At 55.3% G+C, this 24,487-nt stretch overlaps 1 protein-coding gene across 1 annotated transcript in view; it reads right to left on the bottom strand.

Moving 5' to 3' along the window:
- The window catches only part of LOC142254413 (anillin-like), a 44,487-nt gene extending 23,854 nt beyond the window's left edge, over positions 1 to 20,633 (bottom strand). The window contains 25 exon segments of the mRNA XM_075325455.1: positions 9,981 to 10,090; positions 10,257 to 10,278; positions 10,361 to 10,390; positions 10,468 to 10,518; positions 10,646 to 10,694; positions 10,856 to 10,982; positions 11,607 to 11,780; positions 11,853 to 11,988; positions 12,063 to 12,180; positions 12,249 to 12,328; positions 12,528 to 12,709; positions 12,858 to 12,998; positions 14,302 to 14,387; positions 15,832 to 16,017; positions 18,294 to 18,376; positions 18,379 to 18,429; positions 18,547 to 18,594; positions 18,597 to 18,641; positions 18,760 to 18,801; positions 18,803 to 18,871; positions 18,940 to 18,951; positions 18,954 to 19,010; positions 19,013 to 19,071; positions 20,287 to 20,341; positions 20,583 to 20,633. Coding sequence (XP_075181570.1) covers positions 9,981 to 10,090; positions 10,257 to 10,278; positions 10,361 to 10,390; positions 10,468 to 10,518; positions 10,646 to 10,694; positions 10,856 to 10,982; positions 11,607 to 11,780; positions 11,853 to 11,988; positions 12,063 to 12,180; positions 12,249 to 12,328; positions 12,528 to 12,709; positions 12,858 to 12,998; positions 14,302 to 14,387; positions 15,832 to 16,017; positions 18,294 to 18,376; positions 18,379 to 18,429; positions 18,547 to 18,594; positions 18,597 to 18,641; positions 18,760 to 18,801; positions 18,803 to 18,871; positions 18,940 to 18,951; positions 18,954 to 19,010; positions 19,013 to 19,071; positions 20,287 to 20,341; positions 20,583 to 20,633 — 2,064 coding nt within the window.
- Between the last annotated feature and the right edge of the window lie 3,854 nt (positions 20,634 to 24,487).

Below are 24,487 nucleotides of genomic sequence, written 5' to 3'. Positions count from 1 at the left end.
GAGCGCTGTGTGTCTGTAGCGTTGTGTGTGTGTTGCGCGGTTTGTGTGTGTGTGGTGTGTTTTGGGGGGAGGTATGTTTTGTGCAATGTGTGTGTTGTGCGGTATGTGCGTATATTTGTGTGTGCCGCGGTGTTTGTGTGTTGGGTGTTGTGTGTGTGCAGCGTTGTCTGTGTGTGTGGGTGTCTGTGTAGGGCAGTTGTTTGTGGTTCCTAGTGTGTGTGTGTGTGGTGTGTTGTGCAGTGCGCGTGTGTGTGTGTGTGTGTGTGTGTGTGTGCGCATCAGCCTCTCTTCTCTCAGCCTACCTCTCCCAGCCTCCCTCCTCCCAGCCTCCCTCAGCATCAGCCTCCCTCTCCCAGCCTCCCCAGCATCAGCCTCCGCCAGCATCAGCCTCTCTCCTTCCAGCCTCCTCCAGCATCAGCCTCCCTCTCCCAGCCTTCCCCAGGATCAGCCTCTCTCCTCCCAGCCTCCGTCCTCCCAGCCTTCCCCAGCATCAGCTTTCCCCTCCCAGCCTCCCTCAGCATCAGCCTTCCCCAGCATCAGCCTCCCGTTCCCAGCCTTCCCCAGGATCAGCCTCTCTCCTCCCAGCCTTCCCCAGCATCAGCTTTCCCCTCCCAGCCTCCCTCAGCATCAGCCTCCCTCAGCATCAGCCTCCCGTTCCCAGCCTTCCCCAGGATCAGCCTCTCTCCTCCCAGCCTCCTTCCTCCCAGCCTCCCTCAGCATCAGCCTTCCCCTCCCAGTCTCCCCCAGCATCAGCCTCCCCAAGCATCAGCCTCCACCAGCATTAGCCTCTCTCCTTCCAGCCTCCTCCAGCATCAGCCTCCCTCTCCCAGCCTTCCCCAGGATCAGCCTCTCTCCTCCCAGCCTCCGTCCTCCCAGCCTTCCCCAGCATCAGCTTTCCCCTCCCAGCCTCCCTCAGCATCAGCCTTCCCCAGCATCAGCCTCCCGTTCCCAGCCTTCCCCAGGATCAGCCTCTCTCCTCCCAGCCTCCGTCCTCCCAGCCTTCCCCAGCATCAGCTTTCCCCTCCCAGCCTCCCTCAGCATCAGCCTCCCTCAGCATCAGCCTCCCGTTCCCAGCCTTCCCCAAGATCAGCCTCTCTCCTCCCAGCCTCCTTCCTCCCAGCCTCCCTCAGCATCAGCCTTCCCCTCCCAGTCTCCCCCAGCATCAGCCTCCCCAAGCATCAGCCTCCACCAGCATTAGCCTCTCTCCTTCCAGCCTCCCCCAGCATCAGCCTCCCCAAGCATCAGCCTCCACCAGCATCAGCGTCCCTCGTCCCAGCCTCCCCCTCCCAGCCTCCCCCAGCATCAGCCTCTGTCCTCCCAGCCTTCCCCATGATCAGCCTCTCTGCTCCCAGCCTCCTCCAGCACGCCGTGCTCCTCTGCCGACACTCACACACCCGATCGCATCCACTCACACACACCCGATCGCATCCACTCACACACACCCGATCGCATCCACTCACACACACCCGATTGCATCCACTCACACACACCCGATCGCATCCACTCACACACACACCCGATTGCATCCACTCACACACACCCGATCGCATCCACTCACACACACACCCGATCGCATCCACTCACACACACCCGATCGCATCCACTCACACACACCCGATCGCATACACTCACACACACAGACACTGATGATATCGCACATACGCGCTTATACTCACAACATCCGGGGATATCACATGCTTCTGGCCATGTGATCCTCCGGCAGGTCCTGGAAGATCACAACAGCACAGTATCGAGGCCGAGAAGCAAGCGATATCCCAGGATGTTGTGAGTATGTGGATGTGATCTGATGTGTGTGTGTGAGGGAGTGTGATCTGATTTGTGTGTGTGTATGTGTGTGCTGTTATGTGTCTGTATTTTCCGCAGCTGCAGGACCTTGATGTGTGGATGCGATGTGATATGTGTGTGATGTGTGTGTGAGGTGTGTGTGAGAGTGAGTGTGAGCCGGTGTACACTGGTAACTATGATACACATCGGGTAACTAAGGGACCTTAGTTACCCGATGTGTATAATGGTTACCAGCTTTCACGGCCTCCGTGAAGATCCCAGCATCGCAAGGTTATGTGTGGCGCTGCTGGGATCCTGACGGAGCCGGTGTAGAAGCAAGCGATATCCCAGCATGTTGTGATGTGTGAGGTGTGTGTGAGAGTGTGTGTGAGAGTGTGTGTGAGAGTGAGTGTGATCTGATGTGTGTGTGTACTCACCTGGGAATCGGGGCTCCGTGTCAGTTGGGCCAGAGCGAGCGTGGATTGCGTGAGGGGGGCGGGGCCTGCAGAGAGCCAGGGCGAGAGGCCAATCCGTGTGGGGGGGCGGGGCCATGGCGAGCCCAGCGGCCAATCAGCTTTGTGTCACCGTAAGGACATGTCACGGTGACACAATTTTGGAGCATGACAGACAGACAGACAGAATAAGGCAATTATATATATAGATTATGATTTGAGAACTCTATTATTATATTTACATATATGCAGAGAAAGAACCTGATTTATAAATCATATGTGTTTATCTGTTTATTGTTATCAGTTATATGAAAAGTGAAATACTCTCTGTATTGATCCCTAATGATTTAAAAAAAAAAGGGTGCTATGAGAGAAGGGAATTTTGTTACTTACCGTAAATTCCTTTTCTTCTAGCTCTTATTGGGAGACCCAGACGATTGGGGTATAGCTACTGCCCTCCGGAGGCCACACAAAGCACTACACTAAAAAGTGCAAGGCCCCTCCCCTTCTGGCTATACCCCCCGTGGTATCACGGGTTCTCCAGTTTTAGTGCCAAAGCAAGAAGGAGGAAGCCAATAACTGGTTTAAACAAATTAACTCCGAATAACGTCGGAGAACTGAAAAACCGTTCAACATGAACAACATGTGTACCCGCAAACAACAAAAAAATCCCGAAGGACAACAGGGCGGGTGCTGGGTCTCCCAATAAGAGCTAGAAGAAAAGGAATTTACGGTAAGTAACAAAATTCCCTTCTTCTTCAGCGCTCTATTGGGAGACCCAGACGATTGGGACGTCCAAAAGCTGTCCCTGGGTGGGTAAAGAGATACCTCATGTTAGAGCTGCAAAACAGCCCTCCCCTACGGGGATGTCACTGCCGCCTGCAGGACTCTTCTACCTAAGCTGGCATCCGCCGAAGCATAGGTATGCACCTGATAATGCTTGGTGAAAGTGTGCAGACTCGACCAGGTAGCTGCCTGGCACACCTGTTGAGCCGAAGCCTGGTGTCGCAAAGCCCAGGACGCACCCACAGCTCTGGTTGAGTGGGCTTTCAGCCCTGAAGGAACCGGAAGCCCAGCAGAACGGTAGGCTTCCAGAATTGGTTCTTTGATCCATCGAGCCAGGGTGGCTTTAGAAGCCTGCGACCCCTTGCGCTGGCCAGCGACAAGGACAAAAAGTGCATCTGAACGGCGGATAGGCGCCGTGCGAGAAATATAGATTCTGAGTGCTCTCACCAGATCTAGCAAACGTAAGTCCTTTTCATACCGGTGAACCGGCTGAGGACAAAAGGAAGGCAAGGATATATCCTGATTAAGATGAAACGAGGATACGACCTTAGGGAGAAACTCCGGAATGGGGCGCAGCACTACCTTGTCCTGGTGGAACACCAGGAAGGGAGCCTTGGATGACAGAGCTGCCAGCTCCGACACTCGCCGAAGCGATGTGATCGCAACAAGAAACGCCACTTTCTGTGACAGGCGAGAAAAGGAAACTTCTTTCAGAGGCTCGAAAGGCGGCTTCTGGAGAGCAACTAGTACCCTGTTCAGATCCCATGGATCTAACGGCCGCTTGTACGGGGGCACAATATGACAGACCCCCTGTAGGAACGTGCGCACCTTAGGAAGACGTGCTAGACGCTTCTGAAAAAACACAGATAGTGCCGAGACTTGCCCTTTAAGGGAGCTGAGCGACAAGCCCTTTTCCAACCCCGATTGCAGGAAGGAAAGAAAGGTGGGCAATGCAAATGGCCAAGGGGATACTCTCTGTGCAGAGCACCAGGATAAGAAAATCTTCCACGTTCTGTGGTAGATCTTAGCAGACGTTGACTTCCTAGCTTGTCTCATTGTGGCTACGACTCCTTGAGATAATCCTGCGGACGCTAGGATCCAGGACTCAATGGCCACACAGTCAGGTTCAGGGCCGCAGAATTCTGATGGAAAAACGGCCCTTGGGACAGTAAGTCTGGTCGGTCTGGCAGTGACCACGGTCGACCGACCGTGAGATGCCACAGATCCGGATACCACGATCTCCTCGGCCAGTCTGGGGCGACGAGTATGACGCGGCTGCAATCGGATCTGATCTTGCGTAACACTCTGGGCAAGAGTGCCAGAGGTGGGAAGACGTATGGGAGCCGGAACTGCGACCAATCTTGAACTAATGCGTCTGCCGCCAGAGCTCTTTGATCGCGCGACCTCGCCATGAATGCCGGGACCTTGTTGTTGTGCCGGGACGCCATTAGGTCGACGTCCGGCACTCCCCATCGGCGACAGATTTCCTGAAACACGTCCGGGTGAAGGGACCACTCCCCTGCGTCCATGCCCTGGCGACTGAGGAAGTCTGCTTCCCAATTTTCTACGCCTGGGATGTGAACCGCGGATATGGTGGATGCTGTGTCCTCCACCCACATTAGAATGCGCCGGACTTCTTGGAATGCTTGCCGACTGCGCGTCCCTCCTTGGTGGTTGATGTATGCCACCGCTGTGGAGTTGTCCGACTGGATTCGGATCTGCTTTCCTTCCAGCCACTGTTGGAAGGCCAGTAGGGCAAGATACACTGCCCTGATTTCCAGAACATTGATCTGAAGGGTGGACTCCTGCGGAGTCCACGTCCCCTGGGCCCTGTGGTGGAGAAACACTGCTCCCCACCCTGACAGACTCGCATCTGTCGTGACCACTGCCCAGGATGGGGGCAGGAAGGATCTTCCCTGAGACAATGAGGTGGGAAGGAGCCACCATTGTAGAGAGTCCTTGGCCGTCTGGGAAAGAGAGACTTTCCTGTCCAGGGACGTTGACTTCCCGTCCCATTGGCGGAGAATGTCCCATTGAAGTGGGCGCAGATGAAACTGCGCAAAGGGAACTGCTTCCATGGCTGCCACCATCTTCCCGAGGAAGTGCATGAGGCGCCGTAAGGGGTGCGACTGGCCTTGAAGGAGGGATTGCACCCCTGTCTGTAGGGACCGCTGCTTGTTCAGCGGAAGCTTCACTCTCGCTGCTCGAGTATGAAACTCCATGCCAAGATACGTTAGCGACTGTGACGGTGACAGATTCGACTTTGGAAAGTTGATGATCCATCCGAACGTCTGTAGAGTCTCCAGCGTAGCATGTAGACTGAGTTGGCATGCCTCTTGAGAGGGTGCCTTGACAAGTAGATCGTCTAGGTAAGGGATCACCGAGTGTCCCTGAGAGTGCAAGACTGCTACCACCGCCGCCATGACCTTGGTGAAGACCCGGGGGGCTGTCGCCAGACCGAATGGCAGAGCTACGAACTGAAGATGGTCGTTTCCTATCACAAAACGTAGAAAACGTTGATGTTCTGTAGCAATTGGCACGTGGAGATAAGCATCTTTGATGTCTATTGAGGCAAGGAAGTCTCCTTGAGACATTGAGGCAACGACAGAGCGGAGGGTTTCCATCCGGAACTTCCTGGCGTGCACATGTTTGTTGAGCAGCTTTAGATCCAGAACAGGACGGAACGAGCCGTCCTTTTTTGGAACCACAAAGAGATTGGAGTAAAACCCTCGCCCTTGTTCCTGAGGCGGTACAGGAACCACTACTCCTTCCGCTCTTAGGGAGTCCACCGCCTGCAGCAGGGCATCTGCTCGGTCTGGATGTGGGGAGGTTCTGAAGAACCGAGCTGGAGGACGAGAACTGAACTCGATTCTGTACCCGCGAGACAAAATGTTTGTCACCCACCGGTCTTTGACCTGTGACATCCAAATGTCGGAAAAGCGGGAGAGCCTGCCCCCGACCGGAGATGCGGAGGGGGGGGGCTGGAAGTCATGAGGTAGCCGCTTTGGAAGCGGTTCCTCCATTTGCTTTCTTGGGGCGTGCGTGAGCCCGCCAGGAATCTGAGACTCTTTGCGTCCTCTGAGTCCCTTTGGACGAGGAGAATTGTGTCTTGCCCGAACCTCGAAAGGACTGAAACCTCTGCTGCCATTTTTTCTGCTGAGGTTTGCTTGATCTGGGCTGGGGTAAGGAAGAGTCTTTACCCTTGGACTGTTTAATGATGTCAGCCAATGGCTCGCCAAACAGTCTATCTCTAGATAAAGGCAAGCTGGTTAAACATTTTTTGGAACCAGCATCTGCTTTCCAGTCCTTTAACCACAAGGCTCTGCGCAAAACTACCGAATTGGCGGACGCCATTGAGGTGCGGCTGGTAGATTCTAGGACCGCATTGATAGCGTAAGACGCAAACGCAGACATCTGCGAGGTAAGGGACGCCACTTGCGGCACCGCTGGATGTATGACAGCATCCACTTTTGCTAAACCAGCTGAAATAGCTTGGAGTGCCCATACGGCTGCGAATGCTGGAGCAAACGACGCGCCGATAGCTTCATAGACAGATTTTAACCAAAGGTCCATCTGTCTGTCATTGGCATCCTTAAGTGAAGCGCCATCCTCCACTGCAACTATGGATCTAGCTGCAAGTTTGGAAATCGGGGGGTCTACCTTTGGACACTGGGTCCAGCGCTTGACCACATCAGGGGGGAAAGGAAAACGTGTATCCTTAGAACGTTTAGAGAAACGCCTTTCTGGATGAGCGTCGTGTTTCTGGATTGACTCTCTGAAGTCAGAGTGATCCAAGAAAGCACTCAATTTACGCTTGGGATAGAAGAAACGAAACTTCTCCTGCTCTGCAGCTGCCTCCTCTGCAGAAGGAGCTGGGGGAGAAATATCCAACAGTCTATTGATGGCTGAGATAAGCTCGTTTACCATGGCGTCCCCATCCGGGGTATCCAGATTGAGAGGGGTTCCAGGATAAGACTCCTGATCACTCTCTTCAGACGCATCACAGGGCGACTGATTGCGCTGAGACCCTGAGCAGTGTGATGACGTTGAGGGTCTTTCCCAGCGAGCTCGCTTAGGGTGGCTGGGGCTATCATCTGAGTCATAATACTCAGCCTGGGAAGCCGGGGACCCCCTTGCAGTCTGGATTAATTCCAACTGAGGGGGATTAGCGGACAGAGACCTCGCCGTGTCCATAGACTGAGCCCCAGTCATGGATTGCAAAGTTTCAAGGATTTTTGCCATAGTCACAGACATTCCATCAGCAAAAACTGCAAAGTCTGTCCCTGACACCGGGGCAGGACTTACAAGCGTCTCAGCCTGGGTCACTACCCCTCCGGACTCCGGCTGGCGAAGCAGCACCGGATCTGAGCATTGCACACAATGGGGGTCTTTGGAACCTGCTGGTAGAGCAGCCCCACATGCAGCACACGCAGTGTACACAGCCCTAGCCTTGGCAGCCTTGCGTTTTGTGGATGACATGTTGCTGCCTCCTCAGAGCGATCTGGGGTATCCAGCCAGGAAGCGACCTCACAGTGCAAGAAATAAATAAATATATATATCTGGTGACACAGTACACCAATACACACTGAGGCACTAGAGGGGCCAGCTGAAATGCCGCTTACCGCCCGCTTAAGAGCGGGTGTGTGGTCGCCAAAAGCCCCCTAGTCCAGGTCTCCCAGAGCCTTGCGTCCTTCCTCTAGCCAGACTGCATGTAATGGCTGCCGGCGTCCTGGGAGAGGAGGGGGGGCGGGCCCTGGGCGTTCCTGGCTAAGAGCGGGAAGCCTGCTTCCCTCTGTGCCTAGTGAGAGGGCTGGAGCATGTAAATCAGGCTCCAGCCCTCGTCGCTGCTGCGAAACAGCGTCTCTCCCCTACCCTGATTGACAGGGTGGGGGCGGGAACGAAGCGGAGCTAGGCCGCAAAAGCCGGGGACTGGATTTATAAACGCCGCCGCCGTAAAAGCGCGGTCGGCGTGTCCCCGGCGCACTACAAGTCACAGCAGCGCCGCCGGTCCAGTGGGGGTCGGCGCTGCGTTCCCACAACACAAAAGTCCCCCAGTAAACTGCAGGAACACCAACTCAATCGTTACGGTCCCCGGCGCACTACAACACCCAGCCAGCCCGGAGTGTGTCTGTGCCTGCCGGGGACACAGAGTACCTGTATGATGCAGGGCCATGTCCCTGATTGTACTCCTGCTCCATATCCATCAGGTGCTATGGGTCTGTGGATGGAGCCCGGCGTCAGAGCTTAGAGGCCGGCAGGATCCCACTTCCACAGAGCCCTACAAGGGGATGTGGAAGGAAAACAGCATGTGGGGCTCCAGCCCCTGTACCAGCAATAGGTACCTCAACCTTACAACACCATCCACGGGTGAGAAGGGAGCATGCTGGGGGCCCTATATGGGCCCTCTTTTCTTCCATCCGAAATAGTCAGCAGCTGCTGCTGACTAAAATCTGTGGAGCTATGCGTGGATGTCTGACCTCCTTCGCACAAAGCTTGAAAACTGGAGAACCCGTGATACCACGGGGGGGTATAGCCAGAAGGGGAGGGGCCTTGCACTTTTTAGTGTAGTGCTTTGTGTGGCCTCCGGAGGGCAGTAGCTATACCCCAATCGTCTGGGTCTCCCAATAGAGCGCTGAAGAAATCACGACTGCTTGATCCTCCCGTATCTTCCTGAGTACTGCAGGGAGGAGGATGAGTGGAGGGAAGGCATATGCGAGACGGAAGTCCCACTTGAGCAACAGCGCGTCCACCGAGTGGGGACGATCCCTTGGATCCAGGGAACAGAATCGGGGAACCTTCCTGTTGGCCCGAGTTGCAAAGAGGTCTATCTCGGGAACCCCCCACATCCCCGTTATCCTGTTGAAAACGGACTGATTTAGAGACCATTCGCCCTGGTGAAACTGGGTGCGACTGAGAAAGTCCGCCAAATCGTTCTCCTTCCCTCGGATGTGTACCCTGGAAGCGCAACATCATCAGCCGCCACGAGGACGCCCCGCAGGGATCGCAGCAGCCGTCCCCCTCATCTCGGCCTGGTGCCGGCGCGCGCAGACAAGACGCTGGTAAGGAGAGGAGGGGGGGGGGGGGAGGAAGGGAAGGAGCCCGTGCGCAGACATAACCCCCGTGGGTACGCTGTGACGGGAGAGCCCTGCGGACAGGTCCCTTGGAAGATCCACTTACCCGCCCCGCAGGCTCCTGGCGCTCCAATCGGGCGCGCTGTACGCACTCCGGACCCCCATGGGTCTGTTGCGGCAGCTCCACAGCACCTCGGCCGACCTCAGCAGGACCCGTGCCGCTGCCAGAGCCGGCCGACCGGGCGCCGGACTTGAATCTTCGGCCCATCAGGACCTACTTGGATCAATTGGATTCTCTGGAGGCTCCCTGTTCAAGGACAGGAAACCAACTGATGCGGGGAGAGGTGCCGCCCCTTTTTATTCTGAAGGTTTCCTGTCCTTAAAGGGCGGATCCCCTCTCTCGTGGTGCCGTCATGGGTGCTGGAAAAATAGAGGCACGGAACAGGCCCAGTGCACAGAGAACACGGGCAGCTTACGGCACTGACCCGGCAAGGCCTGAAACGCGTTGTCCTGTCACATTGATCCAGATCTTCAGAGGGAAGTTTGGGAAAAGATCCCAGCACTTACCCGGCAGGGCCTGAAATGCTTTGTCCTGTCACATTGATCCAGACCTTCAGAGGGAAGGTTGGGAATAGATCCCAGCACTGACCCGGCAGGTGCTCAAACACGTCGTCCTGTCACATTGATCCAGACCCTCAGAGGGAAGGTTGGGAAAGATCCCGGGCATTGCAGCAGCTTTATGAGGTACCAGATTTTGCCTATTATGCCCAGATACATAAAGCCAAACAATTCAGAGGGTGTGCTTAGTTTTTCTCATGACGGTATACCAGGAAGCTCATGTATAGGAGGATGGTGAGGCCACATTACACAGAAGTGGTCTCCTTACCTTCTCCAGAGGAAACTGGAACTTGCTCAGAGAGTCCAGCGTCAGTGTGAGCGATCCGACCATCAGGAAAGTACTGGAGCGGAGCGGGGCGTTCACCGCAGGACTGAAAGCTACAGCGAGACCAGATCATTAGGGGCAGAGCAATAATGACAGGAGCCAGACCGCCGCGGGGCGAGAAATCACATGCAAAAGAAAGAAGTAGTGAGAAGAAGTCGCCCAGCACGCCACAGAACCAGAACCAAGAACCCCCGACCCAGAGAGTCCAACAGCTCTTACCTGGGGAGTTCAAGGAGGATTTCTGCAGGAGAAACAGGAGATGGGACGCTTACCTTAATGAACCCACTGGAAAGTAAACCCCAATCTGCCCCTGGAACACTTACCCGCGAGGACAGGAGCTTCTTGGGTGTGATCTGAGGAAGATACGAGTGCAGGATTAGAAACGTGCGTGGAGAACACTGGTGAGGTGGCTAATCACGGTTAGGGTTACCTTAGGTTTCATCAGAGACTTCCTCTTATCCAGGGCCGATCCACATTGTGCCTGAAGAACAGAACACAAATGAAAAGTGGACTTCTACCACGAGCTTCTGCTGGCACAGAGTCCTCCTGGATCCTTCCAGCAATCCCAGACACGTCCATGAGACAGCGCTCAACAAGTAGTGACTCACCAGGCTGTACACTTCAATCTCGATTCTGAAGTCTGCGGAGGTGTCATCCCTGTGCAGGAGAGAGGAGACCCATATCACCGACGGGAGGGGGGGCCCACAAGAGGAGGAGACCCATCTCACCGACGGGGGGCCCCACAAGAGGAGAAGACCCATCTCACCGACGGGGAGCCCCACAGGAGGAGACCCTGCCAGACCCATCACTGCACTTACAGGGTAATGCTTGTAGGGAAGGTTATGGTGTCGCCTGTGTGCGCATCAGACGTGCTGGCCAGAGGCGTAGCCACCACTTCATGGGCCCCATAACGGATCAGAAGGAGGAAGTAATGTCCTGCAGGCCCTGAGGAAAAACCCACAGCCGGTTAGCTCCACACCACGGCGGGCAGGAGATGACCATTATTTGCTTCTTATCCATAAGGCCACAGAGTAACGCGGGTGTAGGCTTGGCCAGTAGATGGCTGACAGCAAGTAACGGGCAGCCAGAACTCACCCCAGCAGAAGCGGACAGGCCATGTAAGCAGCGACTTGTCACAATATTGTTGAAGAAGGCGGGTGGAGACCGTACGGGTGGCACCTAGAGGGTGAGCGAACGACGCCATGCAGCCCACCCACCTCGTACTCTGGTCTGCTACACTTCAGTACCTAGACTGGTATTGGAGCCACTCTTGTAAACAATGACAAAAGGGGGTTGACGGAGGCCCAAGAGCAAGAGTTAGGCAATGGGATTCTGGCGCCCAGCCACACGGGAGGTGCCGCCCCGGCGCCCAGCCACACGGGGCAATGACCTCTCAGTGGAGAAAGTTGCTCAGACCTGACGACCTCTTCATGGTGCAGATATAGGCTGTGATCGTGTACAGTATTACTATTGCTCAGTAGGTCTAGAGTTCTATACGGTTTGCCCGTCCCGACACCTTTTTATAGGAGGCAGCAGCGATGCGAGTCGAGGCTTGGTGCCAGGAGTTACCTGTTTCCAGAATGGTGGAGCAGACATAATCCACCTTAAGTGGCAACCGGATGTCAGATATGGTGACGGAGCCACAGCAAGGCGTCAGCTCACGGCCAAGACTGGACGGCGGCTCTTCTGAACTCCCATCTCGGAGACGTTCCAGCTCCTTCAGGAGAGCGGCCTTCTTCTCACCTAGGCAGGGAGAACAGCATTGTGAACAGTTGATGGGTTTATGCAGGAGGCCTCACTGAAGTGTGGACTCACTGGACAACAGCAGCAGGCGCTCGGCTTCTGCCTCCTGCCGCGTGCCCTTCCCGTGCTCGGCGTCCACGCAGTAGCTCAGGGCACAGCAGGACTGCTCCACGATGCGCTGCACAGACGACACCTCCTTACTCAGGAGCTATCACACAAAAATACACGCCTGTCAGGGGGTGGACAGTCTCTGGGAAGCACCAACACCTCAACCTCTCACACCTTGATCTTCTCCTTCACATCGACGGGTGCACGGTCTACACGCTGCCTCTTGGGTGCATGCTTCTGGGAGGCAGGCGCTTCCTGAACGTTCCTCCGCAGAGTGCGGTATGTGTCAATGCTGGAGTGAGAGCAGGCGTCAGCGGTAATACTCCAGATACAATCACATCTATGTTATCCCTGTCATACCTGTAGGGAAGGTGGTCTTCGCCGGCTGACGTCTCTGGGGTCCCCTCTAACAGCTCTGGCAAACTGGACACGACTGAAGTCTGAAGGGAGAGAAGAGAGTAAGAAATGAGAGGTACAAGGGCGAGGAAACTGGGCAGAGCTGGACACGCCTGGTGGGAGGGGGGGGGGAGGGGAAGCATAGGCAGAGAGGCTGATTCCCCAGGAAGGGGGGGGGGGCAGGGGGAAAACTCCTCAGGAAGCGGGGGTGGACTCCTCAGGAAGGGGCATGACCGGACTCACCAGGGGGCTGAACGCAGCCTGAAGATCCAGCGACTTTGTAAGAGGAGACAGTATTGACACCGGTGGCAGCTCCACGTCCGGCATCTCCAAGTCCTCGGCACTTCCATCCAGGACCCCCTCAAATATTTTGTCAATGAGCTGCGAGCTGTTCAGCATCACCTGACTGCCATCAGCCATGACTCCTGCAGAAGACACAAATTGGCAATATGGCTGCGGTGGCACCACCAGCCACGTCCTAAACCCAGCATCCTGTATGATCCGATAGTACCACCCAGATACCTCCACAGAGGCCTCAGCAGGCGCCCACCACCACCATTGATCTGCACACACCTGCTGGAGACTTGCTCTCTGCAGCTTCTGGAGCAAGAGAGGCTGTAAGAAACAGAAAATCTTCGTTACTTACCGATACTGGGATTTTCCCTTCCCCCATGACAGCACCACCAGGGAGGTCCGCCCATCCAGGACAGGAACCTCACTAAAAAGGAAGGCACTTCTCCTCCGCATCAGTTTGGTTACAGAGCCAGAGAGGACCTCAAGTCAACATCAGCACGTACCATCCCCAAATAACCACCTTACAGCAGGACACCGCTAGTGCGATGTGATGAGGGAGGGAACGTGATGGTGCCACCATGGGCTCCGGAAAATCCCATTACCGGTAAGTAACTAAGATTGTTCACTTCCCCCATGACAGTACCAGAGAGATTCTGATAGATGGAGCCAACACCTAGGGAGGGACCACCACCGGTAGCACCCTTCTCCCAAACGTTAAGTCTGACCTGGAGGATACATCCAGTGTATAGAGTCTACAGAATGGAGAGGGAAAGCTGGAGACCCTTTTGCAGCCTTACATATCCAGTCGATAGGCACCTCCGCCGTCTCAGCCCAGGAAGTCGACACGGCCCTGGTGGAATGGGCTGCAATGCCCTCTGGTATGGAGACGTTACTGGCCACATAATCTAGCTAGGGTACTTTTTTGAGGCTGTAAGCTCCTTCCTGGCCCCTGAAAGGATATGAATAATGCCTGACTTCTCCTCCATAGCTTAGTGGTGTCCACACAGTGTAGTAGGGGCCTCCTAACGTCCAGCCTCTATTCCTTGGGATTGTGTGGGGAAGCATCTGAGCCCTGTGAAATGACTGCTACTTCATGCAGGGTCTGTTCTTAAAGTCACCCTATCCTCCAGGACCTGAGTATACGGAGGGATGATAAAGGAGGCCTACAAGTCACCAATTCTCCTGGCAGATGTACTAGCAAGACAACAGGGGTTGAGATTTTTGCCCAAAACGTCCTGAAGGGGGTCACAGTGACTATTGGTTAATGCCTCCAATACTAAATTTAAGTCCCAAGGGGGAACCCTGGGCAAGGCCCCGTGGTGGACCTACTACAGATCTAATGAATCTCTTATTGTCAGGAAGGTTGTAATTGTACAAGGCCCCAGGGCAAATATCTGCACCTTAAGGGTACTAAGAGCTAAAACCAACTGCAACCCCCTCTGGAGAAATCCCACAACGGACCTAATTGGGACTTCGTCCACTTGGGGCCTCCACAGAGCTAGAGAGGAACTTTCTCCAGATTCTACCATATATCTTAGATGTCACCAGTTTCCTTCTTTTCAAGAGGGTGGAAACAAGACCCTGAGAGAACCAGTGTCCCATTAGAAGTCCCCTCTCAAATTCCAGGCAGTCAAATGTAGGCCTGAAGCTTGAGGGTAAAATACCGGCCCCTGCGGGAGCAGCTTCAAAGTCCCCAAGGGGCTGACACGGACAGCTGCTTCACCCAGAACCATAGCTTCTTTGGCAAAAATGGGGCAATCAATATCACCCTCGCCTTGTCTTCTCATATCTTCCTGAAGACTGCTGGAACTAACAAGAGGGGAAATGCATAAAAGGAGGCCCGACCACTAGGATATTTGGAAGGCGTCCACTGGAAGAGGGTTGTTGCTTGGGTGCAGAATTTCTCCAACCTCTTGTTTTCCCTGCTCGCGAATAGATCTATGCCTGGAACCTCCCATTTTCCTAGAATCTGACTGAAGATTGTCCTGTTTAGGGACCATTTTCCCGGCTTTACTTGACACCTGCTCAGAAAATCCATTGTGTAATTTTCCTTCCCCTTTATATATAGGGCTGTCAGGGGAAAAAAAAAAAAAAAAAAAAAAGAAATACTGCGCAAGGCTGAATGTATCTTGCGTTGCGCTCATCAGTGACTGAGACCTTGTGCCCCCTGGTGGTTTATATAGGCTACTGATACCCTGCTGTCCAACAGTACCCCGACATGGTGACCCTGCAGGACTGGCAGAAACTCTTCTAGGGTTCTTCCTATTGTCCAAAGTTCCCTTAAATTGGACAAACTCCTTTCTCAAGAGTTCCAAACCCCCTGCACTATGACCCCTTAGATGTGCTCCCCAACCTAATGCACTTGCATCTGTGGTAATTGTCTGACACCAGGACCAACCCAAGGAACTCCAGCTTGACCGGTTCTCCCACTGAAGCCACCATCTGAGGGAGTGCAAGGTTAGTGGGGATAGCACTAGTGCCCCTTCTAGATAATACCCCAAATGGCCTCTGTGCCCCCATAACCTCCCACTGAAGATAATGGGAGTGGAGCTGAGGCCATAAGACCACAGGAACACATGCGGTGAGGGATCCTAGCAGGGACATGGCCTTCCTGAGGGACATAACTGGATTGCCGGCCCTCTAGCTCCAACCAGAATCCACTTTCTGGTAGATATTTTTTTCCAGGCCGGGAGTAATGCCGTCAGTCTTCCACCCACCTGGATGATAGCTTCATTGGTGGGGGAATTACCCTCTGAGGGACTGCTAAACAAAACACCGAAGCCCTTACTCTTATCTACCCAGTCCTCTTGAGTCCTAGGAGGTTTCCTCCTGATATGTTAGGGTTTTCCTCCGAAAGGACCGGTTCTTACACTGGGCGCTTCCTGTCTCCAGCCATTTCAGTTTGTCATCTAGTGAACTACCGAATAAAAAAATAAATAAAATAAAATCACCTTCGCAAGGGAAAGAGCATAGCCTAGCCTTAGCATCCCAGGCCAGCCCTGAAGCCACAGGGCACTCCGAGCAGACAGACAGGGCCACAGATTTTGCACTAAGTCGCATGGAATCTGCTAGGAAGGCCGCTGCTCCGTTCAATAAGGGCAGAGTGGATAGAGCTTCTCCCGACGTGCTGCCCTTCAACTGTTGCTCCATCTGCAGAAGCCAGACCATCGGAGATCTGGCCACACAAGTCCATGCAATTGTGGGTCTCAAGGTCCACGCAGCGGTTTCCCAGGAACCTCTTAGGTAACCATACGCCTTCCTATCCAAGGGATCCTTCACGCTCCCTACATCTTCAGAGGGAAGAGTTAGCTTCTTAGCAGACTTAGCCACATCCATCTTGGGACTTTTATCGCAGAATCTAGAGTCTTGTTCCTCAAAGTGATATTTCCTTTTCCAGGAAGATGACGGACCCATTTTTGTCCAGTCTCTTCCATTGCTCCTTAAATCAGCTTTTAACTGTGTCATTCACCGGAAATGAAAATCTTTTTTTCTGATCTAACCCCCCAAACACTGCAGCCTCCACTGACTCCGGCCCTCTAGTTACAACCAGTCCCATAGTGGATCTAACTGCCTTGTCCAGGGGGCCGGTCTGAGTAATTGGGGAAGCATGGCTTGCCCCCCACCCCTTCATCTGAAGACGAGGAGTAGGAAGAAGAGGAGGAGTTGGATCTTGAGCTGGGACTGCCTTCCGGACTGAGGGATCTATGGCTTCTTTTACCCCTCTTAGGTTTGCCCAAATGTCTAACAGGCTCCTTCACTTCCGCCCTTATCATGGATCTCAAACTTGAAGTGAAGTCTGGGGCCTCCTTACTGATGGTCTCCTGTATTCATTATCTACGTCTTTCTATTCCCTGGGAGGGAGCGGGATCTTACATATGGCACACTCCCAACCTTTCAACTTTGCCATCCGTTTACTAGGCCTCTCCTGAAGGAAACACAGACAAGGGGACCCTCATTAGACCATACGCATTGGAGATCACTTACCCCCTATGTGAAACCGGATCTTGTGACTGGGCGAGGTCACAGGGCTGATCTTTTGGAGACACCCTGGATCTCTGGCTGGTCCTCATACAAGAGTCACTGCTTCTATGGCGAGCATGCTACGGCCACCACTGGAGCTCTCCTTTAAGTATAAACTCCAGTCTCTATGAGCTGGATCTCCGCGGTGGGCCGTGCCGTCTTGTGGCTGGCCGTGCCGTCTTGTGGCTGGCCGTGCCGTCTTGTGGCTGGCCGTGCCGTCTTGTGGCTGGCCGTGCCGTCTTGTGGCTGGCCGTGCCGTCTTGTGGCTGGCCGTGCCGTCTTGTGGCTGGCCGTGCCGTCTTGTGGCTGGCCGTGCCGTCTTGTGGCTGGCCGTGCCGTCTTGTGGCTGGCCGTGCCGTCTTGTGGCTGGCCGTGCCGTCTTGTGGCTGGCCGTGCCGTCTTGTGGCTGGCCGTGCCGTCTTGTGGCTGGCCGTGCATGCGCAGAAGGTCCACTTCCGCCGCATCACCAGAGTGAGACGCTAGCACTTACATCTGGATTCTTGAGGCTGATGCGCTTCACATAAGGCTACCCATGTGGAAGGTGGGAGTCATACCCAGACCCGGGGTGATGTCAGGCAGAGGACCCCGCCCATCCTCCATGCCTGCACCCACCCCCACAGAGGCACAGGGGCCATGGGGAGGTGCTTCCAGGGCCGAGCTCCAACGCTACAGCAGGTGGGCCGAACTTCCAGCGATGGTTCAGCACTGGGACATCCTAAGCCGCCAGCTGTGAGGTCTCCCATCTAGGGCAGGAAACCAAAACTGATGTGGAGCAGAGGTGCCTTTTTATTTTAGTGGGGTTTCCTGTCCTGAATGGGCGGCATCTCTCTCTCTGGTGGTACCATCATGGGGGGGGGGGGGGGGGGGGGAATCTTACACGAAGCGGCCATACCGGGGAGCTCAGCATCACATGGCCATCACCTGCCCTCCTCACCACGGTGCGGATATACCGAGGAGCTCAGCATCACATGGCCATCACCTGCCCTCCTCACCACGGTGCGGATATACCGAAGAGCTCAGCATCACATGTCCATCACCTGCCCTCCTCACCACGGTGCAGATATACCGAGGAGCTCAGGATCACATGTCCATCACTTGCCCTCCTCACCACAGTGTGGATATACCGAGGAGCTCAGGATCACATGTCCATCACCTGCCCTCCTCACCACAGTGTGGATATACCGAGGAGCTCAGGATCACATGTCCATCACCTGCCCTCCTCACCACGGTGCGGCTATACCGAGGAGCTCAGGATCACATGTCCATCACCTGCCCTCCTCACCACGGTGCGGCTATACCGAGGAGCTCATGATCACATGTCCATCACCTGCCCTCCTCACCACGGTGCGGCTATACCGAGGAGCTCAGGATCACATGTCCATCACCTGCCCTCCTCACCACAGTGTGGATATACCGAGGAGCTCAGCATCACATGGCCATCACCTGCCCTCCTCACCACGGTGCGGCTTATACCGAGGAGCTCAGGATCACATGTCCATCACCTGCCCTCCTCACCACGGTGCGGCTATACCGAGGAGCTCAGGATCACATGTCCATCACCTGCCCTCCTCACCACGGTGCGGCTATACCGAGGAGCTCTACATCACATGCCCATCATCTCCCCTCCGCACCATGCAGCATCATCTCCCCTCCGCACCATGCAGTACACGCCCCGGGGACAGGAGCAGACCTCACCAGAATACACATGATCGTCGTAGATGCACTTCAAGGGATGAGACATATCTATTATCGGACAGGTCCAGGGATCCATCGCGCCTCCCTCCAGGGATCCATCGCGCCCCTCCAGGGACAGCTCCACGCTCTCCGATCCCTACATAAACGACACAAACGCTGCAAGTGGACCGCATACGTTTCTGGGTACGGCTCGTGCTCCCCACAATATGACGACACACAAGGGTTTTACACAACACATGAAGATGTCTCTTACACTGGAGTCTGACTGTGAATCCAACACGGGGCCCATTTTCACACTCCGCGACGCCCGGCTCTCACCCGCCGCCTTCGTTTCCCTCCGTTGAGGTCCTGGAGACCAGTGAGGGAGGATTCAGGTCCATGGAGTTGGGCAGCGCCCCTCATCACCTGACAACACACAGATGGGCGCATCTCTCCCCACCCCATGCATGGCGGCCCACTGGATTACCTGGCTGGCCTGCTCCAGGAGCCTCTTCTGTGGCCGCCTCAATGGATGCCACTCTCCAAGGATTACTGCGGTCCAGCACCGTGCACAGCATGGCCAGCTCCTCCTGCCGCTCCTGTAGACAGAGGTTGGTATGAGCCGAGAGCTGCAGCCCACCACAAGAACACAACCCACCGCTCTCACCTGGCGGAGGCGGCCGAGGCCACCTCTGTACTCCGAGGCTCATCCTCTACGTGCACAGAGTGGAGCGGCCCAGGGTGCTGCGAGCCACCGGCAGAGCACGATCCTCCAGGGCCAACTCACATGGAGACGCCCCTGTAGAAGAGAAAGAGGAAAAAACAAATTCAAGTCCCGTCACCAACCCACCGGAGCTCAGCCCCCACCACCGGCGAAGCCCAGCCCCCGCCCCACTGGACCTCACCCCCCCCCCCCCCGTGCAGCCCAGCCCCCGCCCCACTGGACCTCACCCCCCCCCCCCCCCGTGCAGCCCGGCCCTCGCCCCCACTGGACCTCACTCCCCCCCCCCCCCCCGTGCAGCCCGGCCCTCGCCCCCCTCCCCCCCCCCACTGGACCCTCACTCACCCCCCCCCACCCCCGTGCAGCCCGGCCCTCGCCCCACTGGACCTCACTCCCCCCCCCCCCCGTGCAGCCGGCCCTCGCCCCACTGGACCTCACTCCCCCCCCCCCCCCGTGCAGCCCGGCCCTCGCCCCACTGGACCTCACTCCCCCCGTGCAGCCCGGCCCTCGCCCCACTGGACCTCACTCTCCCCCCGTGCAGCCCAGCCCCTCGCCCCACTGGACCTACCCAACCCACCCCCCCCTGCAGCCCAGCCCTCGCCCCACTGAACCTCACCCCCCCCCCCGTGCAGCCCGGCCCCCCGCCTCACTGGACTCTCACCCCCCCCCCCGTGCAGCCCAGCCCTCGCCCCACTGGACCTCACACCCCCCCCCCCCCCGTGCAGCCCAGGCCCTCTCCCCCACTGGACCCTCACCCCTCACCCCCCCGTGCAGCCCAGCCCCCCGCCCCACTGGACTCTCACCCCTCACCCCCGTGCAGCCCAGCCCCCCGCCCCACTGGACCTCACCCCCCGTGCAGCCCAGCCCCCGCCCCCACTTGGACCTCACCCCCCCCCCCCGTGCAGCCCAGCCCCCGCCCCACTGGACCTCACTCCCCCCGTGCAGCCCAGCCCTCCGCCCCACTGGACCTCACTCCCCCCGTGCAGCCCAGCCCTCGCCCCACTGGACCTCACAAACCCCCCCCCCCCCGTGCAGCCCAGCCCCCGCCCCCACTGGCCCTCACAAACACACACCCCCCCCCCCGGGCAGCCCAGCCGCCCGCCGGACCTCACCCCCCTCCCCCCGTGCAGCCCGGCCCCCGCCCCCACTGGACCTCACCCCCCCCCCATGCAGCCCAGCCCCCGCCCCACTGGACCTCACAACCCCCCCCCCGCGCAGCCCGGCCCCCGCCCCACTGGACCTCACACCCCCCCACCGGAGCCCAGCCCCCTGCCCGGCTCACCACACAATTACCTGCCATATTCTCCGCTGCCTCTGCTGCTGAAGGATCCATCATCCCTGAGACGATCTGTAAAGGAGCAGAATCATCACAGAACGGCGGCATCTGCACGTGACCCGCACATTCACACCCGGAAAACGGGGGGGGGGGGGTGGGGGGGGGGGGTTGGAAGTACAGGGCGAGGGTCCGGCCGGATGATGGGGATCCGGCTTCAGGATGGGGGGAGGGGTGGGGTAGCGCAGGGCGACGGTCCAGCCTCAGGATGATGAGTTGATGGGAGGGGGGGGAAGCACAGGGCGAGGGTACTCACCTTCTCGCTCTCTGTTCCAGACAAGGATTTTTCTCTGACACCTGCGAACATCTGCAGAAAGAGAAGAAGGATGCTGGGAGTACTACGTTACTATTATACAGGTGCTGGGGCTGCGGATGCTGGGAGTACTACATTACTAATATACAGGTGCTGTGGATGCTGGGAGCACTACGTTACTATTATACAGGTGCTGGGGCTGCGATGCTGGGAGTACTACATTACTAATATACAGGTGCTGGGGCTGCGGATGGTGGAAGTACTCACATTACTAATATACAGGTGCTGGGGCTGCGGATGCTGGAAGTACTACATTACTAATATACAGGTGCTGGGGCTGCGGATTGCTGGGAGTACTACATTACTAATATACAGGTGCTGTGGATGCTGGGAGCACTACGTTACTATTATACAGGTGCTGGGGTCTGCGGATGCTGGGAGTACTACATTACTAATATACAGGTGCTGGGGCTGCGGATGGTGGGAGTACTACGTTACTATTATACAGGTGCTGGGGCTGCGGATGCTGGGAGTACGTACATTACTAAGATCAGGTGCTGGGGCTGCGGATGCTGGGAGTACTACATTACTAATATACAAGGTGCTGTGGATGCTGGGAGCACTACGTTACTATTTACAGGTGCTGGGGCTGCGGATGCTGGGAGTACTACATTACTAATATACAGGTGCTGGGGCTGCGGATGGTGGGAGTGCTACATTACTAATATACAGGTGCTGGGGCTGCGGATGCTGGGAGTGACTACATTACTAATATATAGGTGCTGGGATGGTGGGAGTGCTACATTACTAATATACAGGTGCTGGGGCTGCGGATGCTGGGAGTGCTACATTACTAATATATAGGTGCTGGGGCTTGCGGATGGTGGGAGTGCTACATTACTAATTATATAGGTGCTGGTGGCTGCGGATGGTGGGAGTGCTACATTACTAATATACAGGTGCTGGGGGCTTGCGGATGCTGGGAGTGCTACATTACTAATATATAGGTGCTGGGGGAATGGTGGGAGTGCTACATTACTAATATACAGGTGCTGGGGGCTGCCGGATGCTGGGAGTGCTACATTACTAATATACATGGTGCTGGGGGATGCTGGGAGTGCTACATTACTAATATAGGGTGGGGCTAGGTGGGGCTGCGGATGGTGGAGTGCTACATTACTAATATACAGGTGCTGGGGCTGCGGATGCTGGGAGTGCTACATTACTAATATACATGTGCTGGGGATGGTGGGAGTGCTACATTACTAATATACAGGTGCTGGGGGCTGCGGATGGTGGGGAGTGCTTACATTACTTAATATATAGGTGCTGGGGCTGCGGATGGTGGAGTGCTACATTACTAATATACAGGTGCTGGGGCTGCGGATGCTGGGAGTGCTACATTACTAATATATAGGTGCTGGGGATGGTGGGAGTGCTACATTACTAATATACAGGTGCTGGGGCTGCGGATGGTGGGAGTTGCTACATTACTAATATACAGGTGCTGGGCTGCGGATGCTGGGAGTGCTACATTACTAATATACAGGTGCTGGGGCTGCGGATGCTGGGAGTGCTACATTACTAATATACAGGTGCTGGGGGATGGTGGGGAGTGCTACATTACTAATATACAGGTGCTGGGGCTGCGGATGCTGGGAGTGCTACATTACTAATATACAGGTGCTGGGGATGGTGGGAGTGCTACATTACTAATATACAGGTGCTGGGGCTGCGGATGCTGGGAGTGCTACATTACCTAATATACAGGTGCTGGGATGGTGGGAGTGCTACATTACTAAATATACAGGTGCTGGGGCTGCGGAGTGCTGGGAGTGCTACATTACTAATATATAGGGTGCTGGGGATGGTGGGAGTGCTACATTACTAATATACAGGTGCTGGGGCTGCGGATGCTGGGAGTGCTACATTACTAATATACAGGTGCTGGGGATGGTGGGAGTGCTACATTACTAATATACAGGTGCTGGGGCTGCGGATGCTGGAGTGCTACATTACTAATATACAGGTGCTGGGGGATGGTGGGAGTGCTACATTACTAATATACAGGTGCTGGGGCTGCTTTGCTGGGAGTGCTACATTACTAATATACAGGTGCTGGGGCTGCTACATTACTATATACAGGTGCTGGGGCTGCTGGGAGTACTAGCTTTACTAATAATATACAGGTGCTGGGGCTGCTGGGAGTACTACTTACTAATAACATACAGGTGCTGGGGCTGTGGATGCTGGGATGTGCTACATTACTAATATACAGGTGCTGGGGCTGCTACATTACTAATATACAGGTGCTGGGGCTGCGGCGAGTACTACATTACTAATAATATACAGGTGCTTGGGGCTGTTGGGAGTACTACTTACTAATAATATACAGGTGCTTGGGGCTGCTGGGAGTGCTACATTACTAATATACAGGTGCTGGGGCTGCTGGAGAGTGCTACATTACTAATAATATACAGGTGCTGGGGCTGCGGATGCAGGAAGTACTACATTACTATTATACAGGTGCTGGGGCTGCGGATGCTGGAAGTACTACATTACTAATATACAGGTTGCTGGGGCTGCGGATGCTGGAGTGCTACATTACTAATATACAGGTGCTGGGGCTGCGGATGCTGGAAGTACTACATTACTAATATACAGGTGCTGGGGCTGCGGATGCTGGAAGTACTACATTACTAATATACAGGTGCTGGGGGTCTGCGGATGCTGGAAGTACTACATTAACTAATATACAGGTGCTGGGGCTGCGGATGCCGGGAGTACTACATTACTAATATACAGGTGCTGGGGCTGCGGATGCTGGAAGTATTACATTACTAATATACAGGTGCTGGGGCTGCGGATGCTGGAGAGTACTACATTACTAATATACAGGTGTGCTGGGGCTGCGGATGCTGGGAGTACTACATTACTAATATACAGGTGCTGGGGGCTGCGGATGCTGGAAGTACTACATTACTAATATACAGGTGCTGGGGCTGCGGCTGCTGGGAGTGCTACATTACTAATATACAGGTGCTGGGGCTGCTGGGAGTGCTACATTACTAATATACAGGTGCTGGGGCTGCGGATGCTGGAAGTACTACATTACTAATATACAGGTGCTGGGGCTGCTGGGAGTGCTACATTACTAATATACAGAGTGCTGGGGCTGCGGATGCTGGAAGTACTACATTACTAATATACAGGTGCTGGGCTGCGGATGCTGGGAGTGCTACATTACTAATATACAGGTGCTGGTGCTGCGGATGCTGGGAGTACTACATTACTAATATACAGGTGCTGGGGCTGCGGATACTGGAAGTACTACATTACTAATATACAGGTGCTGGGGCTGCGGATGCTGGAAGTACTACATTACTAATATACAGGTGCTGGGGCTGCGGATGCTGGGAGTACTACATTACTAATATACAGGTGCTGTGGATGCTGGGAGTACTACGTTACTATTATACAGGTGCTGGGGCTGCGGATGCCGGGAGTACTACATTACTAATATACAGGTGCTGGGGCTGCGGATGCTGGAAGTACTACATTACTAATATACAGGTGCTGGGGCTGCGGATGCTGGGAGTACTACATTACTAATATACAGGTGCTGGGGCTGCGGATGCTGGGAGTACTACATTACTAATATACAGGTGCTGGGGCTGCGGATGCTGGGAGTCTACTACATTACTAATATACAGGTGCTGGGGCTGCGGATGCTGGAAGTACTACATTACTAATATACAGGTGCTGGGGCTGCGGCTGCTGGGAGTGCTACATTACTAATATACAGGTGCTGGGGCTGCTGGGAGTGCTACATTACTAATAATATACAGGTGCTGGGGCTGCGGATGCAGGAAGTACTACATTACTATTATACAGGTGCTGCGGGCTGC

The sequence above is a fragment of the Anomaloglossus baeobatrachus genome, chromosome 10 (assembly GCF_048569485.1).
Source record: "Anomaloglossus baeobatrachus isolate aAnoBae1 chromosome 10, aAnoBae1.hap1, whole genome shotgun sequence".
Classification (NCBI taxonomy): Eukaryota; Metazoa; Chordata; class Amphibia; order Anura; family Aromobatidae; genus Anomaloglossus; species Anomaloglossus baeobatrachus.
This window is presented reverse-complemented; position numbering and strand designations above follow the sequence as displayed.